The sequence below is a fragment of the Electrona antarctica genome, assembly GCF_951216825.1.
Source record: "Electrona antarctica genome assembly, chromosome: 9".
NCBI classification, from domain to species: Eukaryota; Metazoa; Chordata; class Actinopteri; order Myctophiformes; family Myctophidae; genus Electrona; species Electrona antarctica.
In genome coordinates, this window is record NC_136790.1 from 52042989 (window position 1) to 52065577 (window position 22589).

Genomic DNA, 22589 nt, shown 5'->3' on the forward strand with positions numbered 1-22589 from the left:
TGTATTAAACTTGGCAGGAGGGTCATGCCAAATGGCCAAGAAACAAATCTTACTACTACAAGAATAATTTAACACATTATGCCTGTCCTCACCAGGAACATATTTGCCACTGTGATCCATGACCTCTGCCCCTTATATCTGCCAACATTTAGAATTTCAGCTCATTCTGACGCTGCTTGCAGCAATATGTTACATGATGTAATTGTTTCTATTTTAGTTGTATAATTTGTTGTGGAGACAATGTCATTATCTTTCTTGGGTAATGATGCTGACATAATGATTATTTTACAAATACTGTACATCAATTTTGTTGAGTTTAATAGTATTTTAAATATCTTTAACGTGTAATGTGTACATTATGTACTCTGTAACATTTTCAGCCTTGAAGGTTATCCATTCTCTATGATGTATTTGAGAATATGTAAGATGATGATGATAGCGTACTCCGTGTTCTACTGCAATAAACAACGTCTTCGTACTTTCGGCATTGATCAACAACACTAGTGGAAGACACTAAAGTAGAGACATAAGGACCGGAGGAGAGAAAGGCACATAAGAAGACAGCCATACAATAACGTACTTTATTTCCATCAGTGATCATGAGACAACAAGCGTATTGGATTAACAGCCTATATTTACACGCAACTCCAATACACCTAAAGAACTACTAAGACACACGGTGGAGCCATAATGTACTCATTGTTCAAGCCCAGTTGCAGCAGTCGCAGCTGGTGTCGAACACGAGGCCAGAAACGCAGCTCTGCGCGTAGGTCTGTCCGTTGGTGCACTGGTAGTAGTGGTTCTTGTTGGTGGGGTTTGGGTAGAATCCGTTGTTCCTGGTGGAGCAGAATCCAGATCCTCCACTGCTGCTTCCGCCTCCGCTGCCTCCGCCGGGCACGTCCCGTGCCCGGCGGTGCTGGTGGTGCTGGTGGTGCTGGGTGGGGGTGACGGGGGCCAGAGGCTGTGTGCGAGGGCTGCAGCCTGAAGGGGGAGACAGAGGACAAAGTGGGTGTCAAGAAAGATGGAACTGCCCAGGCGGTGGCGTAACCGTCTGGGCACCCGACTGGTAATCCAGTCGCAGTGTGCCGCGGGTTCGACTCCCGAGCCCGACACGGCCTTTTACTGCATGTCTTCCCCCATCTCTCTCCCGTTTCCTGTCAGCCTACTGTCTGTCCCTTCAAAAAAACAAAACAATAAAAGGCGTAAGCCGCAAAAAAAAAATATCTAAAAAAAAAAGATGGAACTCTGATGCGAGTCTTCGTGGAAATATGAAAGCGTATAAGAGTATACCGAAGTCCTGATGTCACTCCCACACGACCCATGGGTCACAGCGTTATTATTATTATGTATTGGAATCCAAATATGTGCAAATATTAGGAACTTTATTTATTCTATTAAGTTACATTTGATAACGTCTATGGAGGAGAAAGATAAATCACTCTTTGGATAAATAATTGGAAATATTTCACCCAGAGGCAGCACAGAAGTTAAGAGTTCAAGAGTTACAGGTACTAAACAGTAAGGAAAGAAAGTACTCTAAAGCAGGGGTTCTCAACCCGTGGGTCGCGACCCCTCGGGGGGTCGCCAAATTATTTTAGGGGGTCCCCAAATTATTAATAAAAAATTATATATATATATATATGATCTTTTTTTTTTTTTTTTTACGATTTTTCAAAAATAGCAGACCTACAAGCTCGTAGCGCGCCACTCGGTGGCGCGCTATGAGCTTGTAGATCTGCTATTTTTAAATAGCTAAATTATAACAATGCTTAAAACACCAAAAGGGGTTCCCGCCCAAAATGGTTTAAGGTTATTGTAGCAGTCAATTTATATTGGGGGTCGGGAGGGGGCGGGGCGGGGGTCCCGAGACATTGCCAAAGCATTTCCGGGGGTCCCCGGCCAAAAACGTTGAGAACCCCTGCTCTAAAGCAATACAGGGCAAGACAGAGAAAACAAGAAGTTCCGTCAGAACTACTGTATACAAGAATAGTGTATACCTATACAACTGTCCTGTACATCATAATTATGATCCATATGAGTAAAATCACCAGGGTGCTTTGTTTATTTTTGGTACACAATTCTTATATGACGACATACTGTACACCATCTAAGATTAGCTTCCTCTAGCGGCAGTGATGTCAGACTTTGGTGCTGCATGTCTGGTTCTGTACTGTGTGCGTGTGCGTGTGCGTGTGACAGAGCATGTTACCAGCAGCTCCGGTTCCCAGGCCAGTCTTGATGGTGTTGATCAGAGGGTATTTTCCCAGGCCACAGAAATTGCCGCTGAAGTCATCCAGGTCCAGACTCCAGACCATGGCTCCACCGAAACCGCTCTGCTTCAGCCAGTCGATCTGTGTACACGGACCGAGTTGTTAGTACTCCCGGAAATAGGAGACAGTGGCTACGAATCTGAGCAATACGTCAAATACTAATTGTGCACCTTGATGTTGAAGCTCTTGATGTTGTCGTATCCAACCCAGGTCTGGGTGTTGTTGGCGTAAGGCACCTGCTGGGGGGCATCCCAGGCCTGAGTGGCGCCTTGCTTCAGGAAGGTGCAGATCTGAATGAAGGCAGAGATTTATAGGTTCAAGGTGCTTTATCCTCACATGCATGTGCAATTCAGCCGGTGGGGGACATGACATTCTTGTACTCCGAGCTTCCTCAACAGTGTGGAAGAAACACAAAATAAGAATTACCTCATAGTAGGCCCAGAATCCAGCCTGACGGGTGAAGGGACCAGCAGGTCCAGCTCCACTGCTTGCATCTCCAACAGCGGTGTTGGAAGCGGAAGCCAGTTTGAAGGTGTGGCCGTAGGTGGGGAATCCGACAAGCAGCTTCTCAGCTGGGGCGCCCTGGCTCTTCCAGTAGTTCATAGCGTAATCCTATATATGGACAAGGAAACATTTACGGTTTACAGTAAAGACGATACATTCATACAGTTAACCACAATGTAGCCTACAAATCATAGTCTAGAGAGAGGAACCTCCACACTCACCATGTTGAAGTAGATCAGACTACCCTGGTCAGATGGTCCCTTGTACAGAGGGCTGTTCTCTCCAAGAATGTTCTCCCAGGAGCCGTGGAAGTCGTAGGTCATCACATGGAGGTAGTCCAAGATACTGGTGAAAGGACGGCGGTAGTCAGTGCAGTGTCGCCCACGCAGTGTGTATGTTAGTACATTAACCCCTGTATATGTGCTTGGTGCTTAATGTGTGTTATCTATACTGACCCTCCGATCGCGGAGATCTCGTATCCAGTGTCGATGGTTCCCTTTCCAGCAGAGACGGCAGCGGTGAGCATCAGACGAGGACGGTTGGTGTTCTTGGCTTCATCCTCAAAGGCAGCCATCAGCTCCTGCAGAGAGACAAGAGGTGATATCCTCATAGGAGTTTGTTTTGATTGAAATATTTATTAACAGTTTGCAGAATTACAGTACATTTCAAGCACAAACTCAATACAAAGACCAATTAAGCATTACACTTGTTTACAAGAGTTACCTTGTTCAATTCATCAAAACATTTAGAGATGTACAAATAGACACTTCTATATAGTCAAAGAACAGAACAGGAAATCATAATGGAGGTAAAAAGGGAAAAGAAAAATATACAGTGAGGGGAAAAGGGGGTGGGTGGTGGGGGGGGATTCAGATTTTACGGATTTTGGTTTGTAACACAAATGGGGGCTCGTCCGGGATCGTTGAGCATTGGGGGTGCAAATAATTAGCTTGGAGTACTGGCATTTCACTGCAGGACGCTGAGGAGACACATGAATTATGTAACATGATAGAAGGCTGACCTGACACAGGAGGGTGAAGCGAGCCTTGTCCTCAGGTGGGGAGCCACGAGAGCCTGGGTACTCCCAGTCGATGTCCAGACCATCAAACTCGTACTGGCGCAGGAACTGGATCACGCTTTGGGCGAAGATCTGACGGTTAGCAGGACTGGCCACCATGGCTGTGAACCTGCAGAGAGAGAGAGAGAGAGACAGAGACAGTCAGAGAGAGAGTCATACTAGTGCTTTTACCCATTCCTGAGGTTCCTGTCACTAGCTGATCTTTAATACTCACTTGGCAGTGCCAAAGTTCCATCCACCAATGGCCAGCAGGGTCTTCAGATTGCTGTTCCTGAAAAAACAAATATATATATATATATTATTTTAGTTCTCGTGCCTTTGTGTTACACTGTAGGATGCAGTAGGTGTGTGCGTGTGCTTGTGTGTGTGTTTCTGCTCGCTCACTGGTTCTTGAGAGCCTGGAACTGTCCATATAGCTTCTGGTCGTCCCACTCTAAGGACTTGATCATGTTGTTGTCCATGGTAGCGAAGGCATAGATGAGGTGGTCACAGAGACATGGGTCAATCTGGGTGGGGAAGTACTTCCCAGCACCGGGACGGTACTGTCCCCAGTTGGTGAAATAACAGGAGAGGATGTAGGAGGATCCTGCAGGACATGATATAAGATGCAGTTAGGTTGTTTTGTTGTCGATATAATTCTTTGTATTCTGCCATTTGAGAGTAGCCTATCACACCAAGTGGACAAACGTACCTAGCTGCGCGTGCAGCAGGAGAGCCAGTCCTGCAGACACAGAGAAACAAGCAGGAAGTCAGTTAGGAAAAGCACTCAAGGTGCGTTCACACAGGAGGCGACGATACCTTTCATGTTGCTTCATTCGCATGATTTTGGTCACTGGGACTTTGTATGTTTGCCTGTGCTATTTCTGTCCTATCCTATTGCAGCATGCTGTCAAGCTTTGTATGTACCGGTATACACATAATGGAAACATTATCGAAAACTAATAACAGATTTAAACTAGCAGTTGTAGGTGTGAAATTAACCAAGATGGAGCAACTACGTGGTTTATTTCTTGACAAAATAATATGTACTCTAGGCTATAAATATAGGCCTAGATTACCATCAGCTATCCTGCCTGGGACAAATGATTGTGGAGCTCGGTGGTAATTTGTTCGTTTGCATACAATGCTGCATGAAAAACATATCTTGTGAATGTGCCGTCAGACTTGAGGAGTATAGTTCACCCAAAACAACGTTTGTTTGTTTTTGTCACATTCCTAAGCCAATAATTTGATGGCTGGTGTAAAGATGCTAATGTCTCCATGCAGCAGGAGACCAAATTACTGGCTTGAATCTCCATGAATTCAAGGCCTCACAGGGTGTGTAATAAGTAACTAATAAAGTCATGATTTGTGTGAACTATACTCCTTTAATTAAGACTAAATGACAGACAAAAGTTACTCATTATCAAACAAAATTGCGTTTATACAATACTTGATAAGCTACTATTTAAGAAATATGTTGAACAGATAATATATTTCAAAATGTAGCTAAATAATCTTTTTCTACAAAAACAGAGATATTTGTCAGCTTACCAACGCAGATGAGAAGCTTGCCCATGGTGCCTCTGTACAGCTAACTGAACGCCAGTAAAGCCCTTATGAAGAAAAGTGAATGACGTGTAGGCTCACTCAATGACTCCACACCCACCACTGATGTGATGTTTAGATCACGGTTTATTTTGTACAGGTTGTGTAGGCATGTGGTTTCTATAACATGAGAAATGAGAAGATAAACAACATTGATGTACCGGCAATCACTCTACATTCAAATGTATCAACCAAAAATCACTGATCTACAAGCTCTCACATAATAGGCTGTAAGTGGTAAACTCTAGCAGTAGTGCCAAAGAACACAAAATACAAACAAAGCAATAGCACTTTACGTATCAACCAAAAATCACTGATCTACAAGCTCTCACATAGGCTTTAAGTGGTAAACTCTAGCAGTAGTGCCAAAGAACAACACAAAATACAAACAAAGCAATAGCACTTTACATCCATAACAATAAGATTGAACATAGGCATGAAAACGTTTGCATTTACATAAACCAAACACTTACTATCAATGGACGCACAACCTCTCCCAACAACTCTGCAGTGAAGAATGAACTAGCACATAGTGAACTGGTACATGAACTGTGTGGCTTGATTAAGTGAAGGAACTACACCTGCTGGTGTCATAGTGACCTAATCAACTCAATAAACTTCACCTGCTTGTTGGAGCCACTACTCTAGGAGGGGGGAGGGGTGAGTGTGGACTAAACCAACTGGCCTTACTCTAGGAGGGGGGAGGGGTGAGTGTGGACTAAACCAACTGGCCTTTTTAACACCTTATATAGGTTCCATTTCCTCTCCATGGTCCTCATTCACAACGGCGTTTACGCTCATACCGTTACGTAACGTGAGCGGAGCGTGAGCGGACAGGCATTTACGTGGATTCCCACATTACGTGGGAATTCATGAACTTGAACGTGAACTTGACGGTGACGTCGGATGGTCGGAATCTCCGCTAAAAGCTGCGCCAGCTCAGAGGGTCGTGTACTGCTTGCGTAGATTTATTCAGAAGGCTTTAGTCTTCATTCTGAATCAATTAAAATTCCCCAAATCTCAGATAAAATATGTAGGAATGTGTCCAAAACATTGGTCAGCACATAAAAAAATGATAGCTTATATAAAAGCCAAGTATCACTTGGATGCCTAAATGCATGCATTCTAGAGGCAGGTTAGCCTAGAGTCCCAGCTTTCTACTCGCAGTGCAACGCGTTGTGAGCTTGTAGATCGGCTCTCGCGGACTCGCGCTGCATGTTAAAAAAGAACATACACTTATCTGCATTCTGCACTGTACGAATTCATTGGAAAATTAATATAACGGTGCGGTGAGCCCGGCCCGGACAGAACAGATTATTTCTATGGTTCACAGACATGCCGGTCTGACAGACAGACAGCAGTCACAAGGGCTAATTAGCCCTATAAAAAAATAGAAGTCCACATTATTGCATCAGCGCGTGCAATTCGGCCAGTCATAGTTTTAAGCCAGTGCACCTTAATTAATTATAATATGGGGAATTTATAGCTAGGCTGTAGGCTACTACATTGATGAGATCAATCAAGTTTGGTGCCAAATGTCCCGCGAAATTCGCGAATCATTTTAATATGACGACATCATCATAAATGAACCTGCACTTAGATCTGACAAAGAGGAGGCTACCCGCCGTATATGGTTGAAATTTTAAATAGCTATAGGCCTATGCCTACGTGTCCATGATCAGAACAAATCCATTCTCCACATGGCATTCAGACAGATGACAGTGAGATGATATTAATCTATTCCCCGCATGAATCAATGCAGCTCTGATAAAAATATCGGATATATGTTTTACCTCTGCAAAGGTGTGAGTGAGCAATTGTTTAATAGAAAAGAAAAGGCTTTATAATATAATTGCCAAGTATACGCTAGCTTGCTGCCTTGGTCCCGAACTTAAATAAATAAATGGCCAAGCTGCATTTTATACCGTAAGTCAGCTTGACATTGCTGCAGCGGTGCGGAGCAGCGTTCACCGTTTTGTAAGCTTGGGAAAATGATTTATATAGTTTAATGGTAGGCTATAGACAATATAAAGAATCACGCACAAATGTAATGGTATATGGATGTAAAAAAAGAGACTGCAGGTGGTGGTCGTCGCTCCGGCGCTTGACATGGTCAGATCATTTTCTTTTAATTTCCTAATATAGCCTAATTTCTTTCCAGCAATCATTTTTATTTTAATTTGTGAAGCCACTATACTGGAAAATATCATTATTTTGTTGCATTCCGTCAGGAGGACCTCTATTTCGTTTGAGCTGTAAGGCCTATAGTTATTTTTTGTTTTTTTTACTGCTGTCTGCTGAGTCATGCTTGACGCCTTTTATGGTGTGAAATGGGCCGTGGATCAATGCAAATTAAGTTATCCGCTGATTTTCCGATCATTTGGCACCCGCTCGCATTCACCTGCGTACCTCACAACATACACCTGCGTACCTGTGGTACACACCGCTCTTTGAATTGCACGGCAAAAACAACGTTGCGTGATCGGACGGAATTTCCCGCATCTGTTTACGCTTCCGTTACACTCTTGCGTATTTCTCCTTTGTGAATGAGGACCCATATCAGTAAACCATGTTTGATCCGGCTTCATTATTTTTGCTAATCAGCAGCCACCTCATTCATGTTCTTCAGCAGTGCCCTTCTATTTTCCACTGCCGTTGTAAATTGAGCTGATAACTTTCAAGTGTCATTCAATAATGATATGATTGCTGTTACTAGTTAGCAGGACTAATATTGACAGGATACAGAAATTGCTTATGAACCAATAGGCTACAATTATTTTACTGTAATGCTTGATCATTTATTATTATTAGTAGTACTACTATAATTCCAGCTCATTCTGACGCTGCTTGCAGCAATATGTTACATGATGTAATTGTTTCTATTTGTATTTATTTTTTTTTACTTTTGGGAAGTTGTATATTTTGTTGTTGAGACAATGTCATTATCTTTCTTGGGTAATGATGCTGACAAAATGATTATTTTACAAATACTGTACATCAATTTTGTTGAGTTTAATAGTATTTTAAATATCTTTAACGTGTAATGTGTACATTATGTACTCTAACATCTTCCACCTTGATGGTTATCCATTCTCTGTGATGTATTTGAGAATATGTAAGATGATGATGATACTCCGTGTTCTACTGCAATAAACAACGTCTTCGTACTTTCGGCATTGATCAACAACACTAAAGTAGAAGACACTAAAGTAGAGACAAAAGGACCGGAGGAGAGAAAGGCACATAAGAAGACAGCCATACATTAACGTACTTTATTTCCATCAGTGATCATGAGACAACAAGCGTATTGGATTAACAGCCTATATTTACACGCAACTCCAATACACCTAAAGAACTACTAAGACACACAGTGGAGCCATATTGTACTCATTGTTCAAGCCCAGTTGCAGCAGTCGCAGCTGGTGTCGAACACGAGGCCAGAAGCGCAGCTCTGCGCGTAGGTCTGTCCGTTGGCGCACTGGTAGTAGTGGTTCTTGTTGGTGGGGTTTGGGTAGGATCCGTTGTTCCTGGTGGAGCAGAATCCAGATCCTCCACTGCTGCTTCCGCCTCCGCTGCTTCCGCCGCCACCGGGCACGGGACGGGGGTGCTGGGTGGGGGTGACGGGGGCCAGAGGCTGTGTGCGAGGGCTGCAGCCTGAAGGGGGAGACAGAGGACAACGTGGGTGTCAAGAGAGATGGAACTCCGATGGGAGTCTTCGTGGAAATATGAAAGAGTATAAGAGTATACCGAAGTCCTGATGTCACTCCCACACGACCCATGGGTCACAGCGTTGTTATTATTATGTATTGGAATCCCCATGTGCAAATATTAGGAACTTTATTTATTCTATTAAGTTACATTTGATAACGTCTATGGAGGAGAAAGATAAATCACTCTTTGGATAAATATGTCACCCAGAGGCAGCACAGAAGTTAAGAGTTCAAGAGTTACAGGTACTAAACAGAAGGAAAGAAAGTACTCTAAAGCAATACAGGGCAAGAAAGAGAAAACAAGAAGTGCCGTCAGAACTACTGTATACCTATACAACTGTCCTGTACTAAGCTGGAAAAACAAAAAAACGTTTTTCTCCGACAGTTGATGCTTCATAATTATGATCCATATGAGTACAATCACCAGGGTGGTTTGTTTATTTTTGGTACACAATTCTTATATGACGACATACTGTACACCATCTAAGATTAGCATCCTCTAAGTGATGTCAGACTTTGGTGCTGCATGTCTGGTTCTGTACGGTGTGCGTGTGCGTGTGCGTGTGACAGAGCATGTTACCAGCAGCTCCGGTTCCCAGGCCACTCTTGATGGTGTTGATCAGAGGGTATTTTCCCTGGCCACAGAAATTGCCGCTGAAGTCGTCCAGGTCCAGACTCCAGACCATGGCTCCACCGAAACCGCTCTGCTTCAGCCAGTCGATCTGTGTACACGGACCGAGTTGTTAGTACTCCCGGAAATAGGAGACAGTGGCTACGAATCTGAGCAATACGTCAAATACTAATTGTGCACCTTGATGTTGAAGCTCTTGATGTTGTCGTATCCAACCCAGGTCTGGGTGTTGTAGGCGTAAGGCACCTGCTGGGGGGCATCCCAGGCCTGAGTGGCCCCTTGCTTCAGGAAGGTGCAGATCTGAATGAAGGCAGAGATTTATAGGTTCAAGGTGCTTTATCCTCACATGCATGTGCAATTCAGCCGGTGGGGGACATGACATTCTTGTACTCCGAGCTTCCTCAACAGTGTGGAAGAAACACAAAATAAGAATTACCTCATAGTAGGCCCAGAATCCAGGGTGACGGGTGAAGGGACCGGCAGGTCCAGCTCCACTGTTTGCATCTCCAACAGCGGTGTTGGAAGCGGAAGCCAGTTTGAAGGAGTGGCCGTAGGTGGGGAATCCGACAAGCAGCTTCTCAGCTGGGGCGCCCTGGCTCTTCCAGTAGTTCATAGCGTAATCCTATATATGGACAAGGAAACATTTACGGTTTACAGTAAAGACGATACATTCATACAGTTAACCACAATGTAGCCTACAAATCATAGTCTAGAGAGAGGAACCTCCACACTCACCATGTTGAAGTAGATCAGACTACCCTGGTCAGATGGTCCCTTGTACAGAGGGCTGTTCTCTCCAAGAATGTTCTCCCAGGAGCCGTGGAAGTCGTAGGTCATCACATGGAGGTAGTCCAAGATACTGGTGAAAGGACGGCGGTAGTCAGTGCAGTGTCGCCCACGCAGTGTGTATGTTAGTACATTAACCCCTGTATATGTGCTTGGTGCTTAATGTGTGTTATCTATACTGACCCTCCGATCGCGGAGATCTCGTATCCAGTGTCGATGGTTCCCTTTCCAGCAGAGACGGCAGCGGTGAGCATCAGACGAGGACGGTTGGTCTTCTTGGCTTCAGCCTCAAAGGCAGCCATCAGCTCCTGCAGAGAGACAAGAGGTGATATCCTCATAGGAGTTTGTTTTGATTGAAATATTTATTAACAGTTTGCAGAATTACAGTACATTTCAAGCACAAACTCAATACAAAGACCAATTAAGCATTACACTAGTTTACAAGAGTTACCTTGTTCAATTCATCAAAACATTTAGAGACGTACAAATAGACACTTCTATATAGTCAAAGAACAGAACAGGAATTCATCATAATGGAGGTAAAAAGGGAAAAGAAAAATATACAGTGAGGGGAAAAGGGGGTGGGTGGTGGGGGGGGGATTCAGATTTTACGGATTTTGGTTTGTAACACAAATGGGGGCTCGTGCGGGATCGTTGAGCATTGGGGGTGCAAATAATTAGCTTGGAGTACTGGCATTTCACTGCAGGACGCTGAGGAGACACATGAATTATGTAACATGATAGAAGGCTGACCTGACACAGGACGGTGAAGCGAGCCTTGTCCTCAGGTGGGGAGCCACGAGAGCCTGGGTACTCCCAGTCGATGTCCAGACCATCAAACTCGTACTGGCGCAGGAACTGGATCACGCTTTGGGCGAAGATCTGACGGTTAGCAGGACTGGCCACCATGGCTGTGAACCTGCAGAGAGAGAGAGAGAGAGAGACAGAGACAGTCAGAGAGAGAGAGTCATACTAGTGCTTTTACCCATTCCTGAGGTTCCTGTCACTAGCTGATCTTTAATACTCACTTGGCAGTGCCAAAGTTCCATCCACCAATGGCCAGCAGGGTCTTCAGATTGCTGTTCCTGAAAAAACAAATATATATATATATATATTATTTTAGTTCTCGTGCCTTTGTGTTACACTGTAGGATGCAGTAGGTGTGTGCGTGTGCTTGTGTGTGTGTTTCTGCTCGCTCACTGGTTCTTGAGAGCCTGGAACTGTCCATATAGCTTCTGGTCGTTCCACTCGAAGGACTTGATCATGTTGTTGTCCATGGTAGCGAAGGCATAGATGAGGTGGTCACAGAGACATGGGTCAATCTGGGTGGGGAAGTACATCCCAGCACCGGGACGGTACTGTCCCCAGTTGGTGAAATAACAGGAGAGGATGTAGGAGGATCCTGCAGGACATGATATAAGATGCAGTTAGGTTGTTTTGTTGTCGATATAATTCTTTGTATTCTGCCATTTGAGAGTAGCCTATCACACCAAGTGGACAAACGTACCTAGCTGCGCGTGCAGCAGGAGAGCCAGTCCTGCAGACACAGAGAAACAAGCAGGAAGTCAGTTAGGAAAAGCACTCAAGGTGCGTTCACACAGGAGGCGACGATACCTTTCATGTTGCTTCATTCGCATGATTTTGGTCACTGGGACTTTGCATGTTTGCCTGTGCTATTTCTGTCCTATCCTATTGCAGCATGCTGTCAAGCTTTGTATGTACCGGTATACACATAATGGAAACATTATCGAAAACTAATAACAGATTTAAACTAGCAGTTGTAGGTGTGAAATTAACCAAGATGGAGCAACTACGTGGTTTATTTCTTGACAAAATAATATGTACTCTAGGCTATAAATATAGGCCTAGATTACCATCAGCTATCCTGCCTGGGACAAATGATTGTGGAGCTCGGTGGTAATTTGTTCGTTTGCATACAATGCTGCATGAAAAACATATCTTGTGAATGTGCCGTCAGACTTGAGTATAGTTCACCCAAAACAACGTTTGTTTTTGTCACATTCCTAAGCCAATAATTTGATGGCTGGTGTAAAGATGCTAATGTCTCCATGCAGCAGGAGACCAAATTACTGGCTTGAATCTCCATGAATTCAAGGCCTCACAGGGGGTGTAATAAGTAACTAATAAGTAATAAAGTCATGATTTGTGTGAACTATACTCCTTTAATTAAGACTAAATGACAGACAAAAGTTACTCATTATCAAACAAAATTGCATTTATACAATACTTGATAAGCTACTATTTAAGAAATATGTTGAACAGATAATATATTTCAAAATGTAGCTAAATAATCTTTTTCTACAAAAACAGAGATATTTGTCAGCTTACCAACGCAGATGAGAAGCTTGCCCATGGTGCCTCTGTACAGCTAACTGAACGCCAGTAAAGCCCTTATGAAGAAAAGTGAATGACGTGTAGGCTCACTCAATGACTCCACACCCACCACTGATGTGATGTTTAGATCACGGTTTATTTTGTACAGGTTGTGTAGGCATGTGGTTTCTATAACATGAGAAATGAGAAGATAAACAACATTTATGTACCGGCAATCACTCTACATTCAAATGTATCAACCAAAAATCACTGATCTACAAGCTCTCACATAATAGGCTGTAAGTGGTAAACTCTAGCAGTAGTGCCAAAGAACACAAAATACAAACAAAGCAATAGCACTTTACGTATCAACCAAAAATCACTGATCTACAAGCTCTCACATAATAGGCTGTAAGTGGTAAACTCTAGCAGTAGTGCCAAAGAACACAAAATACAAACAAAGCAATAGCACTTTACATCCATAACAATAAGATTGAACATAGGCATGAAAACGTTTGCATTTACATAAACCAAACACTTACTATCAATGGACGCACAGCCTCTCCCAACAACTCTGCAGTGAAGAATGAACTAGCACATAATTAACTGTGTGGCTTGATTAAGTGAAGGAACTACACCTGCTGGTGTCATAGTGACCTAATCAACTCAATAAACTTCACCTGCTTGTTGGAGCCACTACTCTAGGAGGGGGGAGGGGTGAGTGTGGACTAAACCAACTGGCCTTACTCTAGGAGGGGGGAGGGGTGAGTGTGGACTAAACCAACTGGCCTTTTTAACACCTTATATAGGTTCCATTTCCTCTCCATACCAGTAAACCATGTTTGATCCGGCTTCATTGTTTTTGCTAATCAGCAGCCACCTCATTCATGTTCTTGTTCTTCAGCAGTGCCCTTCTATTTTCCACTGCCGTTGTAAATTGAGCTGATAACTTTCAAGTGTCATTCAATAATGATATGATTGCTGTTACTAGTTAGCAGGACTAATATTGACAGGATACAGAAATTGCTTATGAACCAATAGGCTACAACTATTTTACTGTAATGCTTGATTATTTATTATTATTAGTAGTAGTACTAGTACTACTAGTACTAGTACTACTAGTACTACTAGTAGTAGTAGTAGTAGTAGTATTTTGTAAGGTGTTGCAATAGATGCTTCTGGTCGTTGTAGTGTTTTGAGTGGATTGGAGAGCCTCTATGTTTCGACGTTGTAAGTGTATCGTTGTGTGTTGACATGGTACTGTTTTGTCTATGTATTGTATTCATTGTGTTGTGTTGTGCCCGAGGACCCCCTCTAAAACCAGACGATGCATCTCAAGGGGCTTTCCTTTAGATAAGATTTCAATATATTTCAATGTGTAGGAGAAAACTATCGCACACCTAGCAATCAGGCGTATGCACAGGTGCGTAGGCCAGCGCGTGGACATCAATGAAAGCAATAAGGTACACCCGCACACTGTGTATCTGCTCGGCACAAGAGTATTGTCTTATTTAATGAAGCAACGTTTCGGTCACTAGGGACCGAATTGTTGCTTCATTAAAGCAACATTATTGCTCAAGGACAATAACTCTTGGGGGAGCCCGGGATTCGAACTGGGAACCTCACGGTTCCCATCCGGCCACTCTACCCCTGAGACTGACACTGCCAGAAGGCAGACGGATAGCCTGAAGACAACACAGTTGTATACCAGGCAGGGATACGGTAGGCCACATAATGTTTATATAGGACACACACACACACACACACACACACACACACACACACACACACACACACACACACACACACACACACACACACACACACACACACACACACACACACACACACACACACACACACACACACACACACATTCTGATGCTACTGTTTTAAACCACACTTTCTGATGCTACTGTTTACGTTTAAAACAAGTACTACACCATCTGCATGGCCCGTCTTGAATGAGATTGAAAAAAACGGAACAGCCATGTAATAAGCTGTGGGAGCAGCCATGTAATAAGCTGTGGGAAACACAGCCATGTAATAAGATGTGGGAAACTCAGCCATGTAATAAGATGTGGGAAACTCAGCCATGTAATAAGATGTGGGAAACTCAGCCATGTAATAAGATGTGGGAAACTCAGCCATGTAATAAGATGTGGGAAACTCAGCCATGTAATAAGATGTGGGAAACACAGCCATGTAATAAGATGTGGGAAACACAGCCATGTAATAAGCTGTGGGAAACTCAGCCATGTAATAAGATGTGGGAAACTCAGCCATGTAATAAGATGTGGGAAACACAGCCATGTAATAAGCTGTGGGAAACACAGCCATGTAATAAGCTGTGGGAAACACAGCCATGTAATAAGCTGTGGGAAACACAGCCATGTAATAAGCTGTGGGAAACACAGCCATGTAATAAGCTGTGGGAAACACAGCCATGTAATAAGCTGTGGGAAACACAGCCATGTAATAAGCTGTGGGTTTTTAGACCTTACAATGTAAACACACCACAACACATTTTGCGCACTGCTTTTTTGTTGTTTGTTTGATTGTTTTCTATCCACTCTCCCACCTGGGGAGAGCCCCAAACTGAGCTCATACTTCCTTCAATGCATGAGGAGTGAGAAGGCCACTTCTTATCACCTGAAGGGTGATAAAAAGTCCATCAGTCTGAAGAGGGGGGAAGGGAAGCAGTATCCTGTCTGTCTTTTGTGGGGGTGTATACCTGCTACCCTAGTAGCCATAGGCGACACGGGGAGAACATGCAAACTCCACTTTCACCATAGGGCACTTATAGGGTGCGTTCGGAAATGTCAGTTTGTTGAGTATAACGCAGAGGGGAGAACACGCCCACAGCGTCCTCGGCGGGAAACGACCCCGGAACCGTGTGCCATAGATTGTTGAAATAGATCTCTTGTGCTTCACTCTCCTGACTGATTGTTTGATTGATTGACAAATTGAATACCCCCTCCCCCAACTGACTACTGTTTGCTGGTAGTTACAGTAGGAAGCAAGCATACATTGTGTAGACACGCCATTTGTTTGTTTGTTTGTTTGTATGCAGTGAGGGCAGTCGCATTGTATTAAACTTGGCAGGAGGGTCATGCCAAATGGCCAAGAAACAAATCTTACTACTATTGGCCAACAAGAATAATTTAACACATTATGCCTGTCCTCACCAGGAACATATTTGCCACTGTGATCCATGACCTCTGTCCCTTATATCTGCCAACATTTAGAATTTCAGCTCATTCTGACGCTGCTTGCAGCAATATGTTAACATGATGTAATTGTTTATTTTTTTATTTTATTTTTTTACTTTTGGGAAGTTGTATCATTTGTTGTGGAGACAATGTCATTATCTTTCTTGGGTAATGATGCTGACATAATGATTATTTTACAAATACTGTACATCAATTTTGTTGAGTTTAATAGTATTTTAAATATCTTTAACGTGTAATGTGTACATTATGTACTCTAACATCTTCCGCCTTGATGGTTATCCATTCTCTATGATGTATTTGAGAATATGTAAGATGATGATGATACTCCGTGTTCTACTGCAATAAACAACGTCTTCGTACTTTCGCCATTGATCAACAACACTAAAGTAGAGACACAAGGACCGGAGGAGAGAAAGGCACATAAGAAGACAGCCATACAATAACGTACTTTATTTCCATCAGTGATCATGAGACAACAAGCGTATTGGATTAACAGCCTATATTTACACGCAACTCCAATACACCTAAAGAACTACTAAGACACACGGTGGAGCCATAATGTACTCATTGTTCAAGCCCAGTTGCAGCAGTCGCAGCTGGTGTCGAACACGAGGCCAGAAGCGCAGCTCTGCGCGTAGGTCTGTCCGTTGGCGCACTGGTAGTAGTGGTTCTTGTTGGTGGGGTTTGGGTAGAATCCGTTGTTCCTGGTGGAGCAGAATCCAGATCCTCCACTGCTGCTTCCGCCTCCGCTGCTTCCGCCGCCACCGCCGGGCACGGGGCGTGGGTGCTGGGTGGGGGTGACGGGGGCCAGAGGCTGTGTGCGAGGGCTGCAGCCTGAAGGGGGAGACAGAGGACAAAGTGGGTGTCAAGAAAGATGGAACTGCCCAGGCGGTGGCGTAACCGTCTGGGCACCCGACTGGTAATCCAGTCGCAGTGTGCCGCGGGTTCGACTCCCGAGCCCGACACGGCCTTTTACTGCATGTCTTCCCCCATCTCTCTCCCGTTTCCTGTCAGCCTACTGTCTGTCCCTTCAAAGAACCAATAAAAGGCGTAAGCCGCAAAAAAAAAATATCTAAAAAAAAAAGATGGAACTCTGATGCGAGTCTTCGTGGAAATATGAAAGAGTATAAGAGTATACCGAAGTCCTGATGTCACTCCCACACGACCCATGGGTCACAGCGTTGTTATTATTATGTTTTGGAATCCCCATGTGCAAATATTAGGAACTTTATTTATTCTATTGAGTTACATTTGATAACGTCTATGGAGGAGAAAGATAAATCACTCTTTGGATAAATATGTCACCCAGAGGCAGCACAGAAGTTAAGAGTTCAAGAGTTACAGGTACTAAACAGAAGGAAAGAAAGTACTCTAAAGCAATACAGGGCAAGACAGAGAAAACAAGAAGTGCCGTCAGAACTACTGTATACAAGAATAGTGTATACCTATACAACTGTCCTGTACTAAGCTGGAAAAACAAAAAAACGTTTTTCTCCGACAGTTGATGCTTCATAATTATGATCCATGAGTAAAATCACCAGGGTGGTTTGTTTATTTTTGGTACACAATTCTTATATGACGACATACTGTACACCATCTAAGATTAGCTTCCTCTAGCGGCAGTGATGTCAGACTTTGGTGCTGCATGTCTGGTTCTGTACTGTGTGCGTGCGTGTGCGTGCGTGCGTGACAGAGCATGTTACCAGCAGCTCCGGTTCCCAGGCCACTCTTGATGGTGTTGATCAGAGGGTATTTTCCCAGGCCACAGAAATTTCCGCTGAAGTCATCCAGGTCCAGACTCCAGACCATGGCTCCACCGAAACCGCTCTGCTTCAGCCAGTCGATCTGTGTACACGGACAGAGTTGTTAGTACTCCCGGAAATAGGAGACAGTGGCAACGAATCTGAGCAATACGTCAAATACTAATTGTGCACCTTGATGTTGAAGCTCTTGATGTTGTCGTATCCAACCCAGGTCTGGGTGTTGTAGGCGTAAGGCACCTGCTGGGGGGCATCCCAGGCCTGAGTGGCGCCTTGCTTCAGGAAGGTGCAGATCTGAATGAAGGCAGAGATTTATAGGTTCAAGGTGCTTTATCCTCACATGCATGTGCAATTAAGCCGGTGGGGGACATGACATTCTTGTACTCCGAGCTTCCTCAACAGTGTGGAAGAAAAACAAAATAAGAATATACCTCATAGTAGGCCCAGAATCCAGCCTGACGGGTGAAGGGACCGGCAGGTCCAGCTCCACTGTTTGCATCTCCAACAGCGGTGTTGGAAGCGGAAGCCAGTTTGAAGGTGTGGCCGTAGGTGGGGAATCCGACAAGCAGCTTCTCAGCTGGGGCGCCCTGGCTCTTCCAGTAGTTCATAGCGTAATCCTATTATATGGACAAGGAAACATTTACGGTTTACAGTAAAGACGATACATTCATACAGTTAACCACAATACAAATCATAGTCTAGAGAGAGGAACCTCCACACTCACCATGTTGAAGTAGATCAGACTACCCTGGTCAGATGGGCCCTTATACAGAGGACTGTTCTCTCCAAGAATCTTCTCCCAGGAGCCGTGGAAGTCGTAGGTCATCACATGGAGGTAGTCCAAGATACTGGTGAAAGGACGGCGGTAGTCAGTGCAGTGTCGCCCACGCAGTGTGTATGTTGGTACATTAACACCTGTATATGTGCTTGGTGCTTAATGTGTGTTATCTATACTGACCCTCCGATCGCGGAGATCTCGTATCCAGTGTCGATGGTTCCCTTTCCAGCAGAGACGGCAGCGGTGAGCATCAGACGAGGACGGTTGGTCTTCTTGGCTTCAGCCTCAAAGGCAGCCAACAGCTCCTGCAGAGAGACAGGAGGTGATATCCTTATAGGAGTTTGTAACATAGGGGTTTGTAACATATTTGGGGGCTCGTCCGGGATCGTTGAGCATTGGGGGTGCAAATATTTAGCTTGGAGTACTGGCATTTCACTGCAGGACGCTGAGGAGACACATAACATGAATTATGTAACATGATAGAAGGCTGACCTGACACAGGACGGTGTAGCGAGCCTTGTCCTCAGGTGGGGAGCCACGAGAGCCTGGGTACTCCCAGTCGATGTCCAGACCATCAAACTCGTACTGGCGCAGGAACTGGATCACGCTTTGGGCGAAGATCTGACGGTTAGCAGGACTGGCCACCATGGCTGTGAACCTGCAGAGAGAGAGAGAGACAGAGACAGTCAGAGAGAGAGTCATACTAGTGCTTTTACCCATTCCTGAGGTTCCTGTCACTAGCTGATCTTTAATACTCACTTGGCAGTGCCAAAGTTCCATCCACCAATGGCCAGCAGGGTCTTCAGATTGCTGTTCCTGGAAAAAAAGAAAATATATTCTTTGAGTTCTCGTGCCTTTGTGTCACACTGTAGGATGCAGTAGGTGTGTGCGTGTGCGTGTGCTTGTGAGTGTGTTTCTGCTCGCTCACTGGTTCTTGAGAGCCTGGAACTGTCCATATAGCTTCTGGTCGTCCCACTCGAAGGACTTGATCATGTTGTTGTCCATGGTGGCGAAGGCATAGATGAGGTGATCACAGAGACATGGGTCAATCTGTGTGGGGAAGTACTTCCCAGCACCGGGACCGTACTGTCCCCAGTTGGTGAAATAACAGGAGAGGATGTAGGAGGATCCTGCAGGACATGATATAAGATGCAGTTAGGTTGTTTTGTTGTCGATATAATTTTTTGTATCCTGCCATTTGAGAGTAGCCTATCACACCAAGTGGACAGACGTACCTAGCTGCGCGTGCAGCAGGAGAGCCAGTCCTGCAGACACAGAGAAACAAGCAGGAAGTCAGTTAGGAAAAGCACTCAAGGTGCGTTCACACAGGAGGCGACGATACCTTTCATGTTGCTTCATTCGCATGATTTTGGTCACTGGGACTTTGCATGTTTGCCTGTGCTATTTCTGTCCTATCCTATTGCAGCATGCTGTCAAGCTTTGTATGTACCGGTATACACATAATGGAAACATTATCGAAAACTAATAACAGATTTAAACTAGCAGTTGTAGGTGTGAAATTAACCAAGATGGAGCAACTACGTGGTTTATTTCTTGACAAAATAATATGTACTCTAGGCTATAAATATAGGCCTAGATTACCATCAGCTATCCTGCCTGGGACAAATGATTGTGGAGCTCGGTGGTAATTTGTTCGTTTGCATACAATGCTGCATGAAAAACATATCTTGTGAATGTGCCGTCAGACTTGAGGAGTATAGTTCACCCAAAACAACGTTTGTTTGTTTTTGTCACATTCCTAAGCCAATAATTTGATGGCTGGTGTAAAGATGCTAATGTCTCCATGCAGCAGGAGACCAAATTACTGGCTTGAATCTCCATGAATTCAAGGCCTCACAGGGTGTGTAATAAGTAACTAATAAGTAATAAGTCATGATTTGTGTGAACTATACTCCTTTAATTAAGACTAAGTGACAGACAAAAGTTACTCATTATCAAACAAAATTGCGTTTATACAATACTTGATAAGCTACTATTTAAGAAATATGTTGAACAGATAATATATTTCAAAATGTAGCTAAATAATCTTTTTCTACAAAAACAGAGATATATTTGTCAGCTTACCAACGCAGATGAGAAGCTTGCCCATGGTGCCTCTTAGCTCCTTTCGGAACCCTACGTTAAAGTTTCTGACATTTTGATGACTTTATGTAGGGTTCCTTCTCACCGGATTCAAGCGACATGGGACGCAATCTGACTTTCCCTGACTTAGCCCTGTGCTGCGGTGTGGGTGCCACGCTGACATATTCCAAACGAAGCATATGAACGCTATAGGAGACAACGAACCATCTGACCCCCCCCGCGAACGGCTCAGAAGCCGTTAAGTATTTTTAATGTTTGTACGACCGTTTTGGCAGCTCTGAAATTCTCTCTTGTTGACATCCCATTGTACCGCCTCTCGGCATCTCGGTTGGCTAGCAGCGCCTCCCTACGCGCCTCGTAGGCGCAGCTAGCCAACCGATATGTCAACAAGGAGGGACCGAAGAGAGAATTTCAGAGCTGGCAAAACGGTCGTACAAACATTAAAAATACTTAACGGCTTCTGAGCCGTTCGCGGGGGGGGTCAGATGGTTCGTTGTCTCCTATAGCGTTCATATGCTTCGTTTGGAATATGTCAGCGTGGCACCCACACCGCAGCACAGGGCTAAGTCAGGGAAAGTCAGATTGCGTCCCATGTCGCTTGAATCCGGTGAGACCGGACCCTACGTCGTAGGGGTCCAAAGGAGCTCAACCCGGGGGGTCCGGAGACGGGCTAGGTGCCTCTGTACAGCTAACTGAACGCCAGTAAAGCCCTTATGAAGAAAAGTGAATGACGTGTAGGCTCACTCAATGACTCCACACCCACCACTGATGTGATGTTTAGATCACGGTTTATTTTGTACAGGTTGTGTAGGCATGTGGTTTCTATAACATGAGAAATGAGAAGATAAACAACATTGATGTACCGGCAATCACTCTACATTCAAATGTATCAACCAAAAATCACTGATCTACAAGCTCTCACATAATAGGCTGTAAGTGGTAAACTCTAGCAGTAGTGCCAAAGAACACAAAATACAAACAAAGCAATAGCACTTTACGTATCAACCAAAAATCACTGATCTACAAGCTCTCACATAGGCTTTAAGTGGTAAACTCTAGCAGTAGTGCCAAAGAACAACACAAAATACAAACAAAGCAATAGCACTTTACATCCATAACAATAAGATTGAACATAGGCATGAAAACGTTTGCATTTACATAAACCAAACACTTACTATCAATGGACGCACAACCTCTCCCAACAACTCTGCAGTGAAGAATGAACTAGCACATAGTGAACTGGTACATGAACTGTGTGGCTTGATTAAGTGAAGGAACTACACCTGCTGGTGTCATAGTGACCTAATCAACTCAATAAACTTCACCTGCTTGTTGGAGCCACTACTCTAGGAGGGGGGAGGGGTGAGTGTGGACTAAACCAACTGGCCTTACTCTAGGAGGGGGGAGGGGTGAGTGTGGACTAAACCAACTGGCCTTTTTAACACCTTATATAGGTTCCATTTCCTCTCCATGGTCCTCATTCACAACGGCGTTTACGCTCATACCGTTACGTAACGTGAGCGGAGCGTGAGCGGACAGGCATTTACGTGGATTCCCACATTACGTGGGAATTCATGAACTTGAACGTGAACTTGACGGTGACGTCGGATGGTCGGAATCTCCGCTAAAAGCTGCGCCAGCTCAGAGGGTCGTGTACTGCTTGCGTAGATTTATTCAGAAGGCTTTAGTCTTCATTCTGAATCAATTAAAATTCCCCAAATCTCAGATAAAATATGTAGGAATGTGTCCAAAACATTGGTCAGCACATAAAAAAATGATAGCTTATATAAAAGCCAAGTATCACTTGGATGCCTA

The 22589-nt window shown here is 44.2% G+C and overlaps 2 protein-coding genes and 1 pseudogene across 3 annotated transcripts; all 3 read right to left on the reverse strand.

The window, feature by feature from the left end:
• Window positions 1–567: 567 nt before the first annotated feature.
• On the reverse strand, window positions 568–6059 carry LOC306930127 (acidic mammalian chitinase-like; annotated as a pseudogene). The gene is made up of 12 exons (XR_013792542.1): window positions 5913–6059; window positions 5386–5559; window positions 4544–4573; window positions 4237–4438; window positions 4067–4123; window positions 3796–3961; window positions 3230–3354; window positions 2996–3119; window positions 2697–2882; window positions 2441–2560; window positions 2210–2351; window positions 568–981 (listed from the first exon to the last, which is right to left on the reverse strand). The product of XR_013792542.1 is annotated as an acidic mammalian chitinase-like (transcript).
• Window positions 6060–8697: 2638 nt separating this feature from the next.
• LOC306929485 (acidic mammalian chitinase-like) lies at window positions 8698–13587 on the reverse strand. Its single transcript, XM_079510028.1, has 12 exons — window positions 13443–13587; window positions 12916–13089; window positions 12074–12103; window positions 11767–11968; window positions 11595–11651; window positions 11320–11485; window positions 10750–10874; window positions 10516–10639; window positions 10217–10402; window positions 9961–10080; window positions 9730–9871; window positions 8698–9093 (listed from the first exon to the last, which is right to left on the reverse strand). Exons 2-12 carry the CDS (start codon window positions 12938–12940, stop codon window positions 8834–8836), a joined length of 1437 nt encoding a protein of 478 aa, XP_079366154.1. The 5' UTR covers window positions 12941–13089; window positions 13443–13587; the 3' UTR covers window positions 8698–8833.
• Window positions 13588–16568: 2981 nt separating this feature from the next.
• On the reverse strand, window positions 16569–21455 carry LOC306928945 (acidic mammalian chitinase-like). The gene is made up of 11 exons (XM_079509267.1): window positions 20757–21455; window positions 19907–19936; window positions 19600–19801; window positions 19431–19487; window positions 19164–19329; window positions 18852–18976; window positions 18618–18741; window positions 18325–18510; window positions 18068–18187; window positions 17837–17978; window positions 16569–16967 (listed from the first exon to the last, which is right to left on the reverse strand). The coding sequence occupies exons 1-11, from the start codon at window positions 20779–20781 to the stop codon at window positions 16705–16707; spliced, it is 1440 nt and encodes a 479-aa protein (XP_079365393.1). The 5' UTR covers window positions 20782–21455; the 3' UTR covers window positions 16569–16704.
• Between the last annotated feature and the right edge of the window lie 1134 nt (window positions 21456–22589).